The 22,352-nt window shown below is 43.1% G+C and overlaps 2 protein-coding genes across 3 annotated transcripts in view; one reads left to right on the top strand and one right to left on the bottom strand.

Moving 5' to 3' along the window:
• acsf2 (acyl-CoA synthetase family member 2) overlaps positions 1-22,352 on the bottom strand; it is a 34,407-nt gene that overhangs the window by 2,873 nt on the left and 9,182 nt on the right. For both annotated transcript variants that reach the window (XM_024386705.2, XM_024386704.2), the window contains exons 2-10: positions 21,656-21,851; positions 15,187-15,315; positions 15,007-15,060; positions 14,689-14,807; positions 13,059-13,221; positions 12,687-12,782; positions 12,286-12,437; positions 12,055-12,146; positions 11,776-11,852 (exon numbers count right to left, since the gene is read on the bottom strand). In XM_024386705.2, the coding sequence (XP_024242473.1) occupies positions 11,776-11,852; positions 12,055-12,146; positions 12,286-12,437; positions 12,687-12,782; positions 13,059-13,221; positions 14,689-14,807; positions 15,007-15,060; positions 15,187-15,315; positions 21,656-21,851 (1,078 nt within the window). The remainder of the gene's footprint in view (positions 1-11,775; positions 11,853-12,054; positions 12,147-12,285; positions 12,438-12,686; positions 12,783-13,058; positions 13,222-14,688; positions 14,808-15,006; positions 15,061-15,186; positions 15,316-21,655; positions 21,852-22,352) is intronic.
• Positions 322-11,267, top strand: LOC112223616 (chondroadherin). Its single transcript, XM_024386706.2, has 4 exons — positions 322-3,293; positions 9,124-9,287; positions 9,523-9,671; positions 10,179-11,267. The coding sequence occupies exons 1-3, from the start codon at positions 2,508-2,510 to the stop codon at positions 9,662-9,664; spliced, it is 1,092 nt and encodes a 363-aa protein (XP_024242474.1). The 5' UTR covers positions 322-2,507; the 3' UTR covers positions 9,665-9,671; positions 10,179-11,267.

Raw genomic sequence — 22,352 nt, 5'->3', positions numbered from 1 at the left:
AAGGTGACTGGGCATGGAAAAGTCTGTCCGTCTGTCTACCAAATCATATTTGTCACATACACATGGTTAGTAGATGTTAATGCGAGAGCAGCGAAATGCTTGTGCTTCTAGTTCCGACCGTGCAGTAATATCTAACAAGTAACAATTTCACAACTACCATATACACACAAGTGTAAAGGGATCAATACGAATATGTACATAAATATATGAAGGAGCGATGGCCGAACGGCATAGGCAAGATGCAGTAGATGGTATAGAGTACAGTGTATATACATATGAGATGAGTAATGTAGGGTATGCAAACATTATATAAAGTGGCATTGTTTAAAGTGGCTAGTGATTACATTTATTACTTCCAATTTTTTATTATTAAAGTGGCTCGAGATTTTAGTCAGTATGTTGTCAGCAGCCACTGAATGTTAGTGATGTGATGGCCTTGAGATAGAAGCTGTTTTTCAGTCTCTCGGTCCCAGCTTTGATGCACTGGGCCCACTGTCTGGTGGACAGTTTCCTGTCCATACCGGACGCCAGCGTGACTTCACAGTTCCAAGGCCAGGACCAGCTGAGTCAGCGAGGGGCAGGGGGTGAGTCAGCAGGCAAGCCAGGGCATGGGAGCTCAGTGAGGTATGTGGTGCCCCCCTGACAACTGGCACACCTGTGCAGTTAGGATGGTGCCTGCCCCCTTAACCTCGCCCCACACATCTGTCCTGCTGTGGCCTTTCACTGACCAGGGAGTCCTCTTGATAACCTTTTCTTGATTACCGTTTTTAAATTGACAAATTTCAACTGGGTCGTCGGCAGAAGTTGTAAGTTGAGTGAAATGAAGGCTAAGACTTTGAATAGCAGGACCAATGGAGTCAGCAATGGTTTCGTCCTCTGAAGCGCTCGCTAGACGATTCATCTGCTGCCACAAGCACATCCTTCTGAGGGCCAAGTCCAGTAGTGATAGAGTGGCAGAGTAGGGTCATCACTGGTGAACAGAAAGGCATTGAAGGAGCCGTTTGGGGATGGGGAGAATGTTCGCCTGGGCAGCCAGGAGAAAGACGTTCCCGATAAAATGCTAGATTTGTTAAGTAAACTCGAGATTCCACTTATCATGAGAGTGTCCATCGGACTCATAAACACACCCTTCTGAGGCCAAAGCGTCATAGGAGCTGAGCCAGCAAGCCCAAGGGCTGAAGTGGACAACTTTGCGCTCTCTCTGTCCCTCCATCCCTTCCTGTCTCTTTCCCCTCATGCTCCTGGTCAATTTCAAGTAGCCAATGGATCAGCTCTCGAGACCAAGGTCTCACATCTGGTTGGTTAAGGCCCACTCAGAGCCACACACACCTCTGAGTGAAAGCTAATGAAAAATATTGTGATTTCTAAACATACACTATCTGCTGAAACTCAATTCAGCCAGACACAACCTCGGCTCTATTTGGAAAGTGAGAGTGACCACAAAGACCATTAACACCCTACTCCTTTTCAAAATAGTAGAAAATATGCACGCAGGAATGAAACTGGGCATTTGAAACCCTCTTTTAGTGAGGTGAAGAGGGACCATTTCACATTTTTTGGACTTGAAAAGGAGTCCCGCCACTTGCCAACCATCTGGTGACGATTATGGGTTATAAAACAGCCACAAAGGAGCTCCTTTTCCTCTGACTGCAGACTGAAAAACAATAGAGACGTCTGGAACCCTAAATAATGGAACCTTAAATCTCTTACCTACCGCCTGACTACACTCAGGCAACTATTTTAGAAATTACTGACAATGGCCACGGCCTGTGGAGGGTCTCTTATCTACCCAACAAAAATCCAGGTAACCTGTACAGGTATACAGACCATTGCTATATTGGCAGTCAAAAGTGTGCTTGATCCACCAAGACACTGATTTGGAAGCACATTTTGCCCTTCTTGAGTGCAATGTTTACACCATTTTTCTGCTTATATAACTAAAATGACCTAGAGATCCTTTGCCTGCTAAACATAACAAGCAACTGAAAGTTATGCACGCACAAAAACTGTTTGATTAAATGTCTCATGCAGAAGATCTGGAAGCTTTTTAGAAATTTTAACCAGAAGATAGCTGAATTTAGTTGAGCTCCCTATGGTCAGTGGAAGATCCCGAACTGTGTGTGCAGAGTTAAACTCTCAGAGACACTTGACTTCCTCTTGCAGCCGTCTCCACGTAACACCTTGGTGAGCCCTCCTCAGATTTTTCCTCAAATAAATGTTATAAATAGTGCTGTGTTCTGTTCAGCGCCGTGCCGTCCTCCTCTCAAAGCCCCAAGTGAATATTTTTTGCACTGCCCCCCTTTTCTCTCAGTCGCACACTCACTCTCTCACACCAGCTCACCTCTTGCCTTCCCTCTCTGAATCCTCTCTCTCTCTCTCTCGCCCTGAGACTTTCTGGAGGACTTTTTCTAGCTTGGAGTGCCTGCCAAGCAGTGAGAAGAAGCTCTCAGGAAGAGGCAGAAGACCGGTAAGGTGGACAGACACAAGTCTAGAGTAGCAGCGTCAGCATGCGGTGTGTGAGCTTTCTCTCGGTGTGGCCCTACCTGCTGGTCCTTGGCCCGGTGGTATGGGGCGCTCCCAGCCAGTGCCCGGCCCTGTGTCACTGCCACGGGGACCTGCAGCACGTCATCTGTGACAACGTGGGGCTAAAGAATATTCCACAGGTGTCTGAGGCCACCCGTCTGCTCAATCTGCAGAGGAACAACCTGGGCAGCCTGCCCACCGGCTCCTTCGCCAGCAGCAAGGGTCTCATCTCGTTGCACATGCAGCACTGCCAGCTCCGCGAGATCGGCGGACAGGCCTTCAAGGGGCTCAAGAAGCTCATCTACCTCTACCTGTCCAACAACGAGATCACCAGCATCAAGCCGGGTGCCTTCGAGGACCTCACCGAGCTCACCTACCTCTACCTGGACGGCAACCGCATCAGCGACTTACCCAAGGGCATCTTCTCGCCCATGATCAACCTGTTCATCCTGCAGCTCAACGATAACAAGCTGCGCGACATCAAGCCAGGCACCTTCGCCGGAGCCAAGGACCTGCGCTGGCTGCACATGAGTGGCAATGAGATGAGCTCGCTGCAGCCGGGCTCTCTGGACGAAGTAGAGAACCTGGCCATCCTGCACCTTGACAGGAACAGGCTGTCCACCTACCCCAGTCTGGCCATGAGCAAGCTGAGAGTGGTGGAGGAACTGAGCCTGGCCAAGAACCCCCTGAGAAGCATCCCTGACAACGCCTTCCAGAGCTTCGGACGCTACATGGAGAAGCTGCACCTGGACGGCATGGGGCTGGAGAAGGTTAGTCTCTCAGATTGTTTGTGGGGTGGGTGTGGGTCCTTTTTGTGGGTGCAAAGTGCTTATTGAGTTGGGAAGAATTAAGCGGTGATTGAAACTTTAAGAGAACGGCAAGGCAATAACAGCATAGATGTGGTAAATAAGTCTACTATGACAAGAGTAGATAACAATTCATTTCAAGCCTTAGAATATTGAACATTTACAACAGATCCATTTTATGCAACCTGAAGCTCATTTATTTGACGCAGTTAGCCATTCAGGAGCCAGAGAAAGCTTCAGTAAGTATACATATTTTGTATTCTTGTCTACTCTAGCAACCCTGTGGATTAGGGAGGCTCGTTGTTTGTTTGTTTTGGTTCTGGCTTGCCATATTCCATCTGTTATTTATATGTACAGTCTGGCTTGCCACCGGCCAACTCCCTCTTTTCCAGTAGCCAAAAGTTGTTTCTCTTTTCCCAGTTCTGTGGTTGCGTACTGTAGCCTGAGGAGGGCAGATAAATGTGAGGTGGTTTAGTAGATTGCGACCATTCATCATATGATCACTGACAGTTCAAATTTACGAGAGTGGAATACTCAAATCAAATTTTATTGGTTGCGTACATACTTAGTAGATGTTATTGCGGGTGTAGCGAAATCCTTGTGTTCCTAGCTCCAACAGTGCAGTAATATCTAACAATAATCACAAATCTAAATATAGAAATATTAGGACGAGCATTGGAGTATATATATATATTTTTCCTCATTTTATATATATATAATTATTATTATTATTATTATTATTATTTTTTTTTTTTTAAACACACAGTATCAGTCAAAAGTTTGGACACCTACTTATTCAAGGGTTTTTCTTTATTTGTACAATTTTCTACATTGTAGAATAATAGTGAAGACATCAAAACTATGAAATAACACATATGGAATCATGTAGTAACAAAAAAAGTGTTAAACGAAATCAAAATATATTTTATATTTGAGGAATGCTTTTCCAACAGTCTTGAAGGAGTTCCCACATGTGCTGAGCACTTGTTGGCTGCTTTTCCTTCACTCCGCATCCAACTCATCCCAAACCATCTCAATTAGGTTTAGGTCGGCTGATTGTGGAGGCCAGGTCATCTGATGCAGCACTCCATCACTGTCCTTGGTCAAATAGCCCTTACACAGCCAGGAAGTGTGTTGGGTCATTGTCCTGTTGACAAACAAATGATAGTCCCACTAAGCCCAAACCAGAATGGATGGCGTATTGCTGCAGGATGCTGTGAGAGCCATGCTGGCTAAGTGAGCCTTGAATTCTAAATAAATCAGACCACCAGCAAAGCACCCCCACACCTCCATGCTTCACAATGGGAACCACACATGCAGAGATCACCCATTCACCTACTCTGCGTCTTACAAATACACAGCGGTTGGAACCAAAAATCTCAAATTTGGACAGATTTCCACCAGTCTAATGTCCATTGCTCGTGTTTCTTGGCCCAAGCAGGTCTCTTCTTATTATTGGTGTTCTTAAGTAGTGGTTTCTTTACAGTAATTCACACAGTCTCCTCTGAACAGTTGATGTTGAGATGCGTCTGTTACTGGAACTCTGAAGCATTTATTTGGGCTGCAATTTCTGAGGCAGGTAACTCTAATGAACTTATCTTCTGCAGCAGAGGTCCCTCTGGGTCTTCCTTTCCTGTCGCAGTCCTCATAAGAGCCAGTTTCATCATAGCGCTTATTGTTTTGCGACTGCACTTGAAGGAACTTTCAAAGGTCTTGACATTTTCCGAATTGACTCACCTTAAAGAAATGATGGATTGTAGTAATATGGACTTGGTCTTTTACCACCCCTACCTTGTCACAACACAACTGATTGTCTCAAATGCATTAAGAAGGAAAGAAATTCCACAAATGTAATTTTAAGGCACACCTGTTAATTGAAATGCATTCCAGGTGACTACCTCATGAAGCTGGTTGAGAGAATGCCAAGAGTGTGCAAAGCTGTCAAGAATATGTCATATAAAATATATTTTGATTTGTTTAACACTTTTTTTGGTTACTACATGATTCCGTATGTGTTATTTCATAGTTTTGATGTCTTCACTATTATTCTACAATGTAGAAAAAATAAAGAAAACCCCCTGAATGAGTAGGTATATCCAAACTTTTGACTGGTACTATATGTGTGTGATGTATAGACATTGCACTTTCTCCGCATCGCTCTATCTGTAACCTAATAAGATCCTTATGACTTATCCACCCATATGGGAAGAAAATAGGTCACACAGGCTTTGGGTCAGGATGCACGTGCTGAGACCAGCGGGATCTCTGTCTCGGGCTGTTTGTCGGCAAAACAGTTGCCTGTGGTTTTAGCCGGTGTTTTAGCCCCGATTGCTCTGCTCGCCATATGGTGTGGTACAAAGAGATCTCTTCCCCTGAAAGTGTGTAGGTCAGGAGGATTGCACAGTGGGAGAGAGGAGTGGTATTCTAGTCTTATGTTGCTCCATTCCCATATAGAACTGTAGTTGGTTGGTGGACTGTTGGCGCTGAAGATTGGATTCATGTCCAATTTAGCTTGGTGAGGACAAGAAGTGGAGTTGGCGGAGGGATCCGGTCCCTGCTGTTTATATTAAGGAGATATGGGCGACACATACATGCCATCCTAATTGGGAGATTTCAAACAATGTCAGGTGGCCAAGTGACATCACCTAGTAAGCATCACACTCTTCAGCTTCAGCTCGTACAGTACTGTAAACCCAGACACACCATCATACAACGGTTCCTGAAGCTTAGCCCAAGATATCCTTGACCATGCAGTGAGTGGGCGGCGTTGACGCAGGTCTTGATCATTCCTGAGGTTCAGGTTGGTGTGTGAGGTGGGTGACCGCCTCATTACACTTAAATGGTGCAGCCCGACAAGGTTTTTAAGATCTGGCTAGCTTCCATCCTTTGGTGGGGAAGGAGTTTTGAACTGTCATACAAACACTCCAAGGCTATATAGTTCAGGGAACAATAGCAGACACAGTCCAGAGAGCACAGGAAATGGTTTCCTGTCTAGAGATAATCGTCGATCCTACACCTAGTAACGCATAGCGTAACAATGTAAGAGGTAACAAGGTTGAATGAACCCCAGTCAAGGCCTGAGTGGAGAGATGGGAAAGGCTGGCCTCGAGACACCTATCACATATACTGATTGAGGGGTTAGCTTGCTGCTGCCCATTCATTCCAAACTCAAAGTTAATCCAATATTTGAGTTTTTCAAACCATAATACAGTATGGAGAGATTCCACAGGGGAAATGGTAAAATAACAAGCATCTCTCAGGCAGACTGTACCAGTGAAAGTGAGGGGAAAGCAGTGTGAGATGGCAAGGTTTTGGGGTGGCGGGGGGAGGCACATGGTGGGGGAGAGTAAAAAGCAATTTTCCAGTCAAACATGGGTATTTTTAGGGTGTTTTTGTTTGCTAGCCCGTATCCAAGCATGTACTGTACCAGCCAAATTCTAGAATTTTCAGTGTTTTTTCCCCTTGGCAGGCGGGTCCTGCCAACAGGTCAGTAAGGGTTAGGAGACAGGTAAATAGAGACAGGGTGTTCCGTAGCCCATGAAGGACGGGTATTTTTAGCTTGCCCATCGCTCCTTAGGGGAATGGACAATTGGGCCCTTTGCAAGCATTCTTGGCAGAGAAGTGGCTCAGAGAGAGAGACTAAAAAAAGAGAGCAAAAACAACCTGGCCACGCTGGAAGTCATCCATCTTCCATTGCTGCAAATTACCAGAAGCCTCCACCTTGGCACTTGCGCCCTTCTGCAGTGGAAATTTCCAAAAGACACCTCAATCAACAGCCTCATCTCTTACAGTCTTACATAACATGTTGCAAAAGCCCACCCTCCTCTCACGGCTGCCCCCGGAACCTCCTTCACGCCCTGTTAAGAGGCTAAGAGCCAACCCACTGGACAAACGGGTTGAGTCAACGTTCTTTCAAAGTCATTTGTCAACATTTTGTGATGTGGAAAATACATCGGATTTGGAAAAAGTCATCAATGGTTGTTTTGAGAGTCAAATTTCAACCACAGGATTATGTCATCATGTTAACCAAATTTCAACATAGACAAACCCTGTACAAATTCCCCTAAAATGATACCTTGAAAACGTCAGATCTTCAACATTTATATCCACTATCTGAAAAAAACAGGCTGGGCAGCACCTCCTACTGGAGAACTGATCTATCTAATGCTACCTGTTGGTCTCCCCATCCAAGGTTTTAACTAAGCCCTGCTTAGCTATGATATCTGTCACTGACTATTACCAATGTGCTATGATGAGAATGATTGTTAAGATCTCACTCATGCTATCGAAGTCATTCCAAAAGGGTAGGTTTAACAGAACAAATGAAATGTGACCATACTTTCACTCCTATCATCAATGATGCTATGTAGGCCTATATACAGTGGGGCAAAAAATACATAGCATTTACAAAGTCAACAACTATTGTTTCAATTCAACCCAGAATTCAACTCAAAATAAACAATACAATAAGCCTATGGTTTCAGGCTCTGGTTGATTGAAAAGGACAGGTATTTTTGTAGACAAGTTAACAAATGATATGTTGAATTCATGTCTCCAACTCAACCAAAAATACAAGTTAAAGAATAAGATTAAGCCCATCCAAGAAGTAGATATGCCTATATCTCCTTTTAAAATGTTGATATTTGGTTGCGTTGTCAACCAAACACAATTCAATGATAACTTTAGGCTATTTACTGTATTACAAAAGTATCTTACAAACTAATGTAACATTCAACCTTAAAATGAGTAACACATCCATGGCCATATTAGGGTTACTGTAACTATACATTTCCTTTATATGTAATCATATAAAGCGTGAATGTTCAAGATAGCATGCATAGGTAATCACAAGTCTGTGGAGATCCTCACAATTGCTGTAATATTCTGTGCAGAATCTTGAACATCATTGATCACTTGCACCATGTACTTTTATGTCATCTCAATTGCAAGCCAGGTCATTTGGTTCTGCTATTAAATGAGGCACAGTGATAGATATTTTATTTATTTACACAACAAATAAATCTTGACATTGTATTCCCCTTTGGTGCTTTTGAAATGGTTGAAAGCGTAGCGATAAACGTTTGGGTGACAACGAAACCAAAACCCAGACGTTGTTTTTCCATTGGAATTTGGTTGTGCTCTTAGATGATTGAAAGTACAGTGATAACACGTTGGAAATGCAACTGACTTTTTTGAGTGGGTGAATATAGGTTGTAATCCCATTGATCAACGTCTCAACCAAATATGACCCAATTATTCACGCTGAAACACAACACGGTGAACATCAGCTCATCTTGCACCTCTGTGGAGTTTTTAGCAGCCTCACAAATGCGTATGAAGTTTGGGAGAAGGGAGGGGTGAGACAGTCCAGTTTACATAAGCAACGCTGCAGGAACCAGTTATGAGTGGAGGCTTTCATGTCAGAGTGAAATTGCTGGAGAAAAAAAATACAATCCCCTCTACCAAGCATCGCTGTCTGCCCTATGACAGATATTAAGGATGAGGTCTAACTGCAAATTCTACATCCATTTGCAGCACCAGGCATGCCTTCCCTGCCATGTGAGAAAGGGGAGATCTACCTTATTGTTGAGTTCAGGGTTTCAATAGTTGAATTCAGGGATTTCAAAATCAGTCACATGAAGCTTTTATACTTGCAATTAACTACTTTTGGATTTGAGGGACGAGACTATTCTTGGTCATGACATTATGGTTTAAATATCTCTTGTCAAAGTCTACCTCTTCTGATGAAACTGAAAAGGCTCCTATCCTGTGTCTTATATCTGTCTGCCTGTAGTTTTCTGACGGGGCGTTCAACGGCATGACGGCCATCAAGTCTCTGCACTTGGACAACAACAAGCTCAAGTCCCTGCCCAAGAGCCTGGAGTTCACCAGCATCACCAACCTCACGCTCGCCAACAACCCCTGGAGCTGCACCTGCACGCTAGCCCCTCTGCGCAAGTAAGTAATGACCTCACCTTTACACACACATACAGTAGGAAATCTTACCTTGAACTGACACAATAGAGGTAGAAAACCCACACACAGACAGTTGTCTATTTGATATGCACACTAAACGGAATCCATTAATACATTTCAACATTCTAAAACCTTGATTAGCAAACATATTATCCAAACCGCGAGAGAGAACTTCCAAGACCCTGTATGTCTGACTCTCTCGGTTTCCCTCCACTAGGTGGATGGATTCTAGCCGCCAGCGCCCTGATGCGCTCTGTGCCGCTCCGTCCTCACAGAGAGGAAAGCAGATCAGGGACAGCTCTGCCTTCAGCGACTGCACAGTTAAGACAAAGAGAGCCAAGAAGGGCACGCGCCATTAAAACACAGGTAACCTGACTGACGATGACTCGGCGAAATACAAAACTAGTCCGGAAATAGGCAAGTTGAACCTCAGTCAAGTGAACTTATGAGCTTAGCAAGCTTGAGAGTTTCTCAGTATCAGACTTGAGATGTTGCAGTCATATGCATTTACCCAAGAACAGCTTGACAAAGGGTTTCAATTGTGATACATATTTCACATTTTTGTTGGTCCCCTTCTGGCTTCAATGCTTTCCTCATGGTTTGAATTCTTACAAAGGATTGTATTTATGTGTTTGGGGACTTGGCACAACATGACATTGGGATTGAAACGATAGCACTTAAGGTCGGGGGATGGGTTTGGACCGGCCTAGCTTGATATTCTTCTTTTCCCTCAGAACTCTGTCTTCTGGCTGTTATTTTCCATCTTTGCCTTGGGGTCCTGTCCAGAAAAGAACTGTGTGTCCCGGTCATGGCGTTGAACAATAGGAGGGCAGACTGTTTGACTTGGCTGCTGATGTTTGTGTCTTTCCACAGGAGACGCTGCCTGAGGGGAAAGGCCTGTCCAGGTGACGGGCTCGGTACGTGTGCAGAGTAAGAAAGCGACGCTAACTGCTACTTAAAGACCGTCCATCTCACTATCTGTCAAATATCATGCATCCCACAACCAACATTCAGACGAGCAGCCATGTTGACTCTCCTCCTCTCGCTCTCCCTAAAGCCAGCTTTACACCCTCACCTCTCAGGACCCCATCACCTGCTGCCACAGCAACGGCCTGCATCATCCCCCAAGCCCCCCCTAACAACCTTCCAAATGGAATGTTCCAGGCCAGGTCTCCCTTAATTTAATGTGGTTCACTCGGTTGGTCATGTCTCGCTTCTCCCATGAGAAATTCTGTCAGACTGAGAAAACAACATCCACTGTGGACTGTGACCGTAAAACGGACCTTGACATATTGTGACTTGACCCGACTCCTCTCAAAACTCTGACCAAAGGTAAGTGACACAACACAGCGCAGGCTGCTAAGGACTTTTTCTGAAAGGGTTTATGAGATAATGGAGCAACGGCAAGTTGAAAAGGAACATAGTCAGACATGACAAAGAGAGGAGTCCAGTTGTCCAGCGGTATCTTTCGTTTAAAGACTGTCCTTTGTATGTATTCAATCTCCCAAGAGATACGCAAAAAAAAAAATCATCCTTACATGAATGGAGGTTGGAAGTGTTTGCAGTGCCTTTAGGTCTGTTATCACAGGAGGACATGTTGTACAGTTCAAAATGGATTAGAGAATAGGTAGCAGAGGTGTCATGTCTGAGTCTTTGACTAAATAATATAATATACTAAATATTTAGCCTTTTCCACACCCCCACTCCCACTGCTGTGGCAATGCTTACACTGTGTGACATTTCATTTAAAGTAATTGATTTACATTGAAAACAAGATACTTTCTACTGCTAAATCAATGGATTATCTATAGGCATTGAAGACTTCCCAAACTCTGGGAGCATGTAGGTACCCCCCTTTTCCTTTCATAACTCTTAATATTTGACTCTTCAGCACCTTTTTTTAATGTATATTGAACATCATATTTTGGGGGGACATCTAACAAATAAATATGTAACCTTGTCTGTCCTGATTCCATTTTCAACTACTCTGCGCTAACATATTAACAGAGAGATAATGTCATAGGAGCGGCCAACCTTACTCCCAGGGAGCTACAGAGTTTGGGGGTTTGTCCCAGCCCAACACTAGCACACCTGCTTCAACTAATCCAAGTCTGGATGTGTAGCTTATTAGCAAAAGCATGTGAGTTAGTGCTGGGCTGAAACAAACGCATGCCCATCCTGTAACTCGCTAGGAGTAAAGGTCGGCACACAACTCTGCAATAATGAATCTGGAAGGACGTTCTCGTATATGAAAATGTCTCCCTCTAACGAAAAAATATATTAACTGTACCTAGCAGTGAAGGTCCTGAAGGGTTACCCCACAGCTGGTTTTGAGCTTTCACCTCTAACCAGGGACTGACTCAGGCCTGGGAAACCAGGTGAGTGAACTCTCTGGACAATAAATTATATTCAGTAATCATTTAGCTAACTTTAATTAAGCAATTAACTTAATTAAGAAAACATTACTCACTACGAACTCCTTAATGCCCATGGTAGAAATGACCTTCTTCACTATTTCAGGTGGACACGGGGAACCAGCCATGATGCCTAAAATGCATAAATAAACACATCTAAGATACAGTACATTTGATATAACCAATATAAAGATGGCTCAATAACGGTCCTACAGGACCCCCGAGTATGCAGGATTTCATCCCAATCAATGGCCATCCTAACTCATCTTCAATCCAGCCGATTTCCAGAATATGAACAGAAACAAATGAGCGGAGTTAAAAACATGATCTCTCACCTCCCTCCACTGACGACAAGTCAAACTTGGCCAAGTCAGGCTGGCCCAGCATGTCGATGTACATAGTAGGAGTGCCATAGACAAAGGTACACCTGGTGGAGGGATGGGGTGGAAAAGTGGATACACTTGATCGAGGCGCAAAGCACACAAACTACACCACAGTTTACTGTCCCAGAAATGTCCTCAATAACACTGAATGCATGTTTACCACCAGGACTATTTCTGCCATACCTTTCACTCTCCATAGCTGCCAGGTTGGCACGTCCATCGTACCCAGTGGAGGGACAGACCAACGTGATGCCATGCGTGGCCATGACAATGCCACCACCCACCGAGCCGAAGCAGTGGTACATGGGCACAGGCAGGCACACGCGTACCTGAGACTGAGGGGACATGGATTAAAGACTACCCTAGTGACTCTAAGGCAGCCAAATTCTGATTTTTTTTTTCACTAATCGGTCTTCTGTCCAATCAGATCAGCTCTGAAAAAGATCTGATGTGAAAGTATCTGATGTGATTGGTCAAAAGACCAATTAGTGGGGGAAAAAAAATCTGAATTGGGCTGCCTGTCTAAACGCAGCCTAACTAACTCATTGTCTGGAATCATATGTGTGTGTAGGCAGGGCACTCACCCTCCAGTCATATCCAAGTCGCATGCCAATGAAGTAGGCATTGTTGACGATGTTGTGGTGGGAGAGGGTGGCACCTTTGGGGTTCCCCGTCGTACCCTGACATCAGACAAACAAGTACGTCAGAGAAATAGTGGGCACAAAGCAATGTATATTCGCAAATGCACTTGAATAGGTCAACTGGGGCATGCACAGGGGACATGCATCATGACTAAATACTGTTGAGTATTATGATTCAGATCCCTGTCAACAGGATTTAACATGAATTCACAGTATAGATTTGTTGAACACCATGACCATGTAAAGACAAACTGTGAGCACAGGATCAAATGGGAAGAATAGAAAGTGAGAGTATAAACAGTTTACTAAAAGTACCGATGTGAACTGAATATTGATGGGGTCGTCGAAGGACAGTTTCTTCTGCAGCTCCTCCAGCTGCTGCATGTGCTGGCTGCTCCCTGCCTGCATCACGTCCTCTAGGTGGTACATCCCTGGCTGCCGGCTGTCTGTCACTATCATTGTGTGGAGGTCAGGGAGTCTGAGGAGGGAGGGTCACACGTAACAAAACATTCAGATAGAAATACATTATGTAGAATAGAACAGATAATCGTGTGAGCTCAGTGGTGTGCAATGTAACTAATGCTGAGCGATTAACTGATATTTCGGTTATTTTTAAACAACTAATTGACTGAAGTCAGTTTATTTTTTTCTGTGAGTTTAATAAGCACATTACACAGTTTCTGTAGAGATAAATCATATCAAGCCCCAACTGTGCGATATAGTCGGAAGTTGTAGTTTCCAACAGGCCAATATTCTACTTAGTTGAGTGCAGATAATGTGTCAATTAACTACAATGACCATAATTCACTGAGCGCAAACTTTTTCGTTCTGTGTTTTTTTATTTTTACAACTGCTACGTAAAAGAGAGAAGAATGCGCGATCTAGTGGTATCTCTACTGGAAAATACAAGATCTAAGTCAGGGATGGGCAACTTTGATGGGGGTGCACATTTTGACATTTGGTGGTAGAGAAAATGGAAGTTTTAAAGCAAATTTGCTGCAATTCTACACATTTTGCCATGGGGCAAAGAAGAAATGTTTGCAGTTTTTTTATATGATATATGAGTGAGACTTTTTTTGTCACACAAAAAAAAACATTTGTCAATCAGTGGGGGGCCCCCGGCCAGTAATTCAACCATGATAGTAAGTTTAGATATCTGGCCACTAAACAAAGCAATCTAAAAATGTTTTGCTGACATGGGCTAATTGACTGACTATCAGTGACTTTTCTAACAGTAAGGGGAGACGACAGAGTTTCCCCCCAAAAAATATATATACATATTAGTATTACATTTTTTATTGATCCGAAGGCATTCAAAAGGGGGGCCGCTAGTTGCCCATTCCTGATCTAAGTGTTTGACAGTTGGTATTTAGCAGTCATAAAAGTATGCCTTATTTACTTTGAAGAATAATTACTAAAATAGTGATTTTTCCAGACAGCATATAGAGCTCTATTGAGAAGATGACTTGGAATGAAATAATAAAGTCATCAAATGAAACAAATATACACAACAACTGAAATATTTTAGTAAAGTAATGTGAATAAATGATGGTTAATAAGTGAAAAGCAGTTATGGCAAGTCACCTCCATCATGGGACTTTCCTTTAATTGTTTTACTCAGTGTTCTTACAGCATTCAACCCACAAAATGTTGTTTTTCCTCCGAAAAACATGATTATTTTTCAAACTGAACCGACCTCAAAAAGCTCTAGTCGCTCAGCACTAAATGTAACAAAACATTCCGATAGAAAAGCATGTAGAACAGACAGCCATGCTTCTCAGTCATGCAGAATAGATCAGAGAATCGTCTGAATCTACAATAGTCAGTGCTTTGCACCCACCAGAACACAACCCATTGTAATTTGATCATCATTCAGTGTAACTGAAATTGTGTTATTTTGTCAAAAGAAGAGTTGTGATTGTATATGAAAACAGGGTGGTCATACCTGGCACTCTTGACCGATCCTGGGATAGCAGTGTCCATCTCTGGACAGATCTGCCTGAGCATGTCACAGTACTTCTGGGTCTTAAACTGGGTCGGGCACACAATGGCATTGCATCCAACCTGGACCAAAGCAGGAAACTACATAATTACCGCCAATAAACACACTGTTATTACCACCAATGAACATCATCAACATCATTGCCTTTATCCTCATAATAAACTGTTTAACTAGCAATAATCTCTGCACCGTACTTAATAGTGTCACACCCAGTGTAACTTTCATGGAACAAAACATGATGTGGCAACTCAAGTGACCCACCTTCCTCAAAGCAAACTCCAACTCTTGCACCTGATAGGCTGGGTTCACAGACACCTGTCAGAAGACAAAGCATAACCACTGAAAACGTCCGCTTTAATGTACTTAACTTCACAATTGAGGTTGAAAAACCTCTTTCCCCTGTTAAGATTCCTCCTCCATGCCACCAGTGTCAGCGCTCACCAGTATGATGCCAGCCTTGGCTGAGGCAAACTGGAACAGGACCCACTCATATGTGTTGGGTCCCCACATGCCCAGTCGGTCCCCCCTCTTCAGTCCCAGTGCCAGGAGGCCTGCAGCAGCCTGGTCCACCTGAGCCATAATGGAGCACCGTCAGCACAAAGAGGTAAATTGGTAATCAATGCATAGCTGGACTCTAGAAAGCGATTCACAGCAGCATTGCTGAAAGAGACCGGGGAATTGAGAGAGACAGTTGAGTAAAACAGTAGCAAGAGATATTGTAAAACATATCTAAAGGGGTATTTTGTAGTGCACATTTCAACATTGAATTAATCAGAACCGCATAAAAAAACTGCAGAAATACATTATTGATTACTATGACTATCAATAGAATCTAAACCAAACTGAGTTAGCGACACAGCTGGTTGTTACCCAAACACGTGACAATTCTTTATCGCCGAATGAATGTTTAACTTCAAAAGTCAAGGTTTGGCTATCTGAACTCTATCCACGCTATGCCCGGTCATATCATGGGTAGCTGTATCCACAGCAGGTAAGTGCCGTAGAAATCACTTTCTAATCAGATACCAGCTACTGCCTGGTTACCGTAGTCCCAGGACAAATACTGTTAATACGTTTGGTGTCATTGGTCACATTTGAACTTAGTTTAATGCTTTCATAAGCTGGAGATCACACCAGGTTAGACTTTGCCTCCAACCCAGCTCACTGCGTTCTTCCAACCATTGGGGTCTTGTTAAATAGCCACAACTGCTTAAGATAACCCAAACTCAGCCAAAAAAACGTCCTCTCACTGTCAACTGCGTTTATTTTCAGCAAATGTAACGGGCAAATATTTTTGTGAACATAAGATTCAACAACTGATACATAAACTGAACAAGTTCCACAGACATGTGACTAACAGAAATAGAATAATGTGTCCCTGAACAAAGTGGGGTCAAAATCAAAAGTAACAGTCAATGCAGCTGGTGGCCACACCAGATACTAAGTACTGCAGTGGATCTCCTCATGGACTGCACTCTTTTGCCCATTCTTGCTGTGAAATGTTACCCCACTCTTCCACCAAGGCCCCTGCAAGTTCCCGGACATTTCTGGGGGGAATGGCCCTAGCCCTCACCCTCCGATCCAACAGGTCCCAGACATGCTCAATGGGATTGAGATTCGGGCTCTTCGCTGGCCATGGCAGAACACTGGCATTCCTGTCTTGCAGGAAATAATGCACAGGACGAGCAGTATGGCTGGTGGCATTGTCATGCTGGAGGGTCACGTCAGGATGAGCCTGCAGGAAGGGTACCACATGAGGGAGGAGGATGTCTTCCCTGTAACGAACGGCGTGGAGATTGCCTGCAATGACAAGCTCAGTCCGATGATGCGGTTTACGCACCGCCCCAGACCATAACGGACCATCCACCTCCAAATCAATCCCGCTTCAGAGTACAGGCCTCGGTATAACTCTCATTCCTTCGACGATAAACGCGGATCCGACCATCACCCGTGGTGAGACAAAACCGTGACTCATCAGTGAAGAGCACTTTTTGCCAGTCCTGTCTGGTCCAGCAACAGTGGGTTTGTGCCCATAGGTGACATTGTTGCCGGTGATGTCTGGTGAGGACCTGCCTACAAGCCCTCAGTCCAGCCTTTCTCAGCCTATTGCGGACAGTCTGAGCACTGATGAAGTGATTGTGCGTTCCTTGTGTAACTCGGGCAGTGGTTGTTGCCATCCTGTACCTCTCCCACAGGTGTGATTTTCAGATGTACTGATCCTGTGCAGGTGTTGTTACACGTGGTCTGCCACTGCGAGGACCATCAGCTGTCCGTCCTGTCTCCCTGTAGCGCTGTCTTAGGCGTCTCACAGTACAGACATTGCAATTTCCTGTCCCTGCCACATCTGCAGTCCTCATGACACCTTGCAGCATGCCTAAGGCACGTTCATGCAGATGAGCAGGGACCCTGGGAATCTCTATTTTGGTGTTTTTCCAGAGTCAGTAGAAATGCCTCTTTAGTGTCCTAGGTTTTCATAACTGTGACCTTAATTGCCTACCGTCTGTAAGCTGTTAGTGTTTTAACGACTGTTCCACAGGTGCATGTTGATTAACAAGCATGGGAAACAGTGTTTAAAAGCTTTACAATGAAGATCTGTTTAGTTATTTGATTTTTACAAATTATCTTTGAAAGACAGGGTCCTGAAAAGGGAACGTTTCAGATTCCTTTTTTAAATCTACAGAACAAAAGAGCATCATGTGCAACAGTCGATAGTAAACAGTGATGAATTTTCATCAAATCAACCCCTTCTCTAAATTTGTTTTGGGCTGAATCTCCTCCTCGTATTTGTTTTGGCTCTGTGTGTGATGTCAGCGCTGCATTTGCGAACTCGTGCAATGCTGTTTCCAACTGAATGAGAGGGGAGAGACAGCTGATGTATTGACATCCAATCAACCTGATGTTCCCTTTTGTGCAACCCCTTGTGTAATGGAAAATGATTTGATTAATTATTTCCATGTATTTGATAAACTGTTGATATGGATTGATATGTACTAAACATGATCGTAGGTGCGGGGAGATGCATTCCCTTTGTGGAATGGAAACGGGAGTTAACCATGTATGTATCAGGTATGAAGATAAGACCCAGATGAAGACACATCAAATTAACAATGGTTTAATAATGCAGCAGGGGCAGGCAATAACACAGGTCAAGGCAGGCAGGGTTCTGTAAACCAGAGGTGGGGCAACGGTACCGGATGACAGGCAGGCTCAGGGTAGGCAGAGGTACAGGTCGGCAGGCTAGCTCAGGGTCAGGACAGGCAAGGGTCAAGACCAGGAGGGCGAGAAAAAGAGAGACTGGGAAAAGCAGGAGCTGATAACAAAAACGCTGGTTGACTTGACAAACTGGCAACAGACAAACAGAACAAAGGTATAAATACACAGGGGATAAATGGGGAAGGTGGGCGACACAATCACAAAGACAGGTGAAAGATCAGGGTGTGACAGTATGTTTAAGTACCATATTTAAATAAGTAGTTTTTCACTTTGCTACAATTATCTGTTGCAAATAAGTACTGATGTTCCCATCTTTGACCTGTTGAACTGCCAGTATCAAATGCCTGCCAGTACTGAATGTTATGAATAAAGTTTGAACCCAGACTGAGCCGAGGGCCCACTGATAATGTACAGTATCTGTGAAACTGTTATTCTGTAGCACAGTGATGGGCAACTGGCGGCCGCCCTTTCGTAGGCCCGCGGATTAGTGATCCGCAGGTTGACTCATAACCTGCAGCGTGGCAGTCGGGTTTAGGGTCATTAAATATTGTGTGTATGTAGTGCTGGTGTGTGGCAGGTGGGTTGAATAAAGAGAAAACAATACATTAGGGCTGCCAGCTTTTGAAGAAAGCTTGGAGTGAGATTTCCTATGTGAATTTCATTCCCCCCTGGCACAACCCCTGGATGGGATATTTATTTTACTGTTTAAAAAGCTAATTTCCTGCAATTCTATGCATTTTGACATGGCTCAGGCCTATGACCAGGGTGGAACATTTCAAAATAAAAACCACAGGTCAGGTGTATTGAACATCAAATGAACCCTAAAAATTGGACGACATTGTTACTTTGAAATTTTGGGGGAATGAAATTAGTATGCTAATATTATTTTTTAGGTGGTTTGACACTTTATTCAGACAGTAATTAAATGAGTTAAGGAGACAGGTAAATGCTAGATGGAAGGTTGAAAGCAGAGATTACCTGTTCTCAGGTGAAATGTTGTATACGACATGCCGGGGAGTGTTACCACTACACAAAAGCTCTCCACAGGAAATATTAACGGTTGATGGCAGTGCATAGCCAAATCATAGATTGCAGTCTGCTTGTCCATAGACTGCTTTTAGGATGAATACAAAATGTTTGTATTCTTTTGTAATTTGGGTGAACTGTTTAAAATAGGGATGGAAAAAAAAAAGACCAGAGTAGGCACATTTGCTATTTATCGCAACAGTAGAGTTGAAAAGTCCATATTTATTCAGTACATGAAAAATTAAGAGAAAAAGTACATTGTGTGTGCACTACATCATCCCCCACGGATCTTTGGAGGCATAGGATATATGTTGTGTGTGAATGAAGGAGAATGGATGAGTAAGTAGATGTAAAGAGGAGTGTAAATTTGCCTGAGAAGATAAGACAGGGAAAAGATGCAAGGATGGGGCAAGGATGGGGGTTGGTGATAAGCTTGGCCAACAAAATCCAATTTATCATATGGAATGTGCATGGGCTCCATAATGTTTTTTTTTTATATGATTCTCAAACACTTAGAGATTGTCAGCAGATGTGGTTCTTGCAAGAGTTACACTTAAATAAAGGAGAATATTTAAATAGGAATTTGGTTGGAGAGGCCTATTCTGCTACCTACTGTAGCAACAACAAAACTGTAAGCATCCTGATAAATAAGAATACACTATTTTCCCTTATATCTCAGCATATTTTCTCATTTTGAATTGTACAGTACCTTGCATGGGGAAAAATATACATTGCTTTTATTGTATATCCCACCAGGGGCACATCTGGTGTTTTTAGATAAATTCAAGCTATATTAGATCAAATCCAGACAGGAACTATTATTTTAGCAGGTGACCTAAATTCTACTTTAGATAAGATTGACAGACGTAATAAAAAAGGCACATTTAGGGAGCCTCCAAATATTTACTAGGACACCAGAAGATTACTATTCGTAACTACAAAAGATTATTCATTTTTTTCTCAAAGTAACAAAAGCTATTCAAGAATTGAATGTACTCAACAATTTACTAGATTCAAACATTCATAATATAATGATATCGGATCGTTGCTGATCACCAATATAATTTGGGATGCCTTGAGAGAATGATAATAACCTACTTGGCAAAAGTTTAACAAAGATAGAGATTTGTCAATAATGGCTGTTGATGCCGAAAAGGCTTTTGACAATCTTGGATTGCCTTTCTATTCAAAACTTTCCAGCTGAAATAATAAATGTTATACAAACATTATATAAATGTCGTAAAGCAAGAATTGACCAAATACATTATCTGATTCAATTCCTTTCGAAAAGGGGCAGGGCACAAGACAAGGATGTCCCCTCTCCCCCCTCCTGTTTGCACTGTCAACTGAACCGCTTACAGAAAGAATTAGACAGGACCCAAACATAACAGGTATCATGGTAAACATTAATATAAACTAAACTTATTTGCAGATTGTTAAGGGATTTTTTATCAATGATGACTAATTATGTATACATTTCAGTCAGGACTGACTAATCAGAATACTATTATGTTACTGTATATGTATGAATTTTCTTTCTTAATCTTAGTACTGAATATAATGTTTGTGAATGAATCAAGGATTAGAACAATGACAGTCTGTTCCTGGGTAGAAATGAATGAACTAAATCTTCAGACTGGCTAGAATGCTTATCTACACCAGAAAACCTTGGCTCAGCCATAAATTATATTAAATTGGTAGGGAGACGAGGTGGGAAGGCTTGAGATACAGCCTTTGTACTGGAACGGAGATGGCACGGGTTGGTGCTGAAACTAATGATGTCATTTTCAGTTTATAACCTGTGGTAAACTGTATCGTGTTCAGTACTCTCGTGAATAAAGGCTGCTATTTGACTTTAAGACCGGGCTCTGTCGATCTCTATAAAATAAGGATCTTACAAATTCTTATGAATTGACAGTGTTTCATTTTAATTGGGAATTAAAACAGAGGAATTAAATTCCTGCAACACAGATGATCTCCTGATATACCTGACTAATATTGAAAACTCTATGCCCCCTTTGATAAAAAATATTTTAGGACTACTCTAAAATCTCAGGATATAAAATTAATGGGGTAAAAAAACGACAAAGGCAATAAGAAAAATAACTCATGATATACAGCAATCCTTTAAGTGGACCAAAAAATATGAAATACTTAGGATGCTTAATAAGTGACAACAAATATAAATGAGAATGACAGCAAGTCTAACAAAATGTCACATAGGGCACCCAAAAGGCTAGGGCCAGCTCTGACTGCATGTGTAGGTATGGATGAGAGTACATAGACCAGTGAGAAGCCATTTTGTGTACTTATGTGTTACTGTATTCATATTGCAAACAATGACACACTTTGCTTTTTTATATATCTGCCTCCATAGGGTTTCCCTTAAATGGGCGTAGAACATGCTGTTTCAAATAGATGTTACAATTACTTTTGAAGGGGGCGAGAGGAAACATGTCTTGGCTCGGTCTGAAAAGTGTGCAAGCCTCAAAATCCTTGATTCCTTAACTCTCTCGCCTTGGATCTCCTCCTTCAATGAGCTTTGAGATAGAGGCAAGGAGTTGAGGAATCAAGGATTTGAAGTCTTTCACACACTACAGAAAGAGCCCTTGTGTACCCTTAATCTGTTTGGCATAGGATTAGTAGAAAATAGGAAGTAGACACCACTCACATCCTGCTGGAGCTGTGAGAAGGTCTTCCTGACCCCGTCCTGTAGGAACACTACAGCCTCCCGGTCTGGAAAGCGTTCAGCTGAAGCCTGGAGGCTCCCACCAACCGTACTGAAGAGTAGAGACTTGGAGGAGGTGCCGTGGGCATAGCTGGTAGTAAGTGTGGGGATAGTGGGTGGACTGTCCACATGGACTGCACTAGGTGGGAAAATAGAGAGAGAGAGCTGAAGTTACAGATCTGAAATGGTCCGGGGTTTAAAAGTCAAACAAACTGGAGTTCGTACACAGCCTTTAGATTAAAATGGAATTCAATAAAGGGTGATATTCATAAGAGGATTTTCAGAAAAATTATGGGAGCCATGGAAACAGTTTGAGTAGGACATCGTTTGAGATAGTGTCATATGGAGTGTCAAAATGGGGCCTACAGTAGGGAAAAGTAGTCCAAGTAAATGAGTTAAATGGTTAGGATGTGAGACCGATGAGGACAGGGAGGGTGAATAGGAGTCTAGGGCAAGGGAGGGGAGATGCACATTCAACACAATTGACGGAGAGGGAGAATAAATTCCTTGGTCAGGCTAGATATTTAGGCCGTGTCTATACTTGACAGTTCATGCAGCTCCCACCCAGGCTAGGGCAGACTCCGCAGCTGTTGCCGGAGTGAGATTCAGAGCCGCATGCCTGACCACTCTGTTCTCAGGA

This window comes from Oncorhynchus tshawytscha, linkage group LG24, assembly GCF_018296145.1.
Source record: "Oncorhynchus tshawytscha isolate Ot180627B linkage group LG24, Otsh_v2.0, whole genome shotgun sequence".
In the NCBI taxonomy this organism is placed as follows: Eukaryota; Metazoa; Chordata; class Actinopteri; order Salmoniformes; family Salmonidae; genus Oncorhynchus; species Oncorhynchus tshawytscha.
The sequence above is the reverse complement of the archived record's forward strand: the minus strand, read 5'-3'. Positions and strand labels throughout refer to the sequence as shown.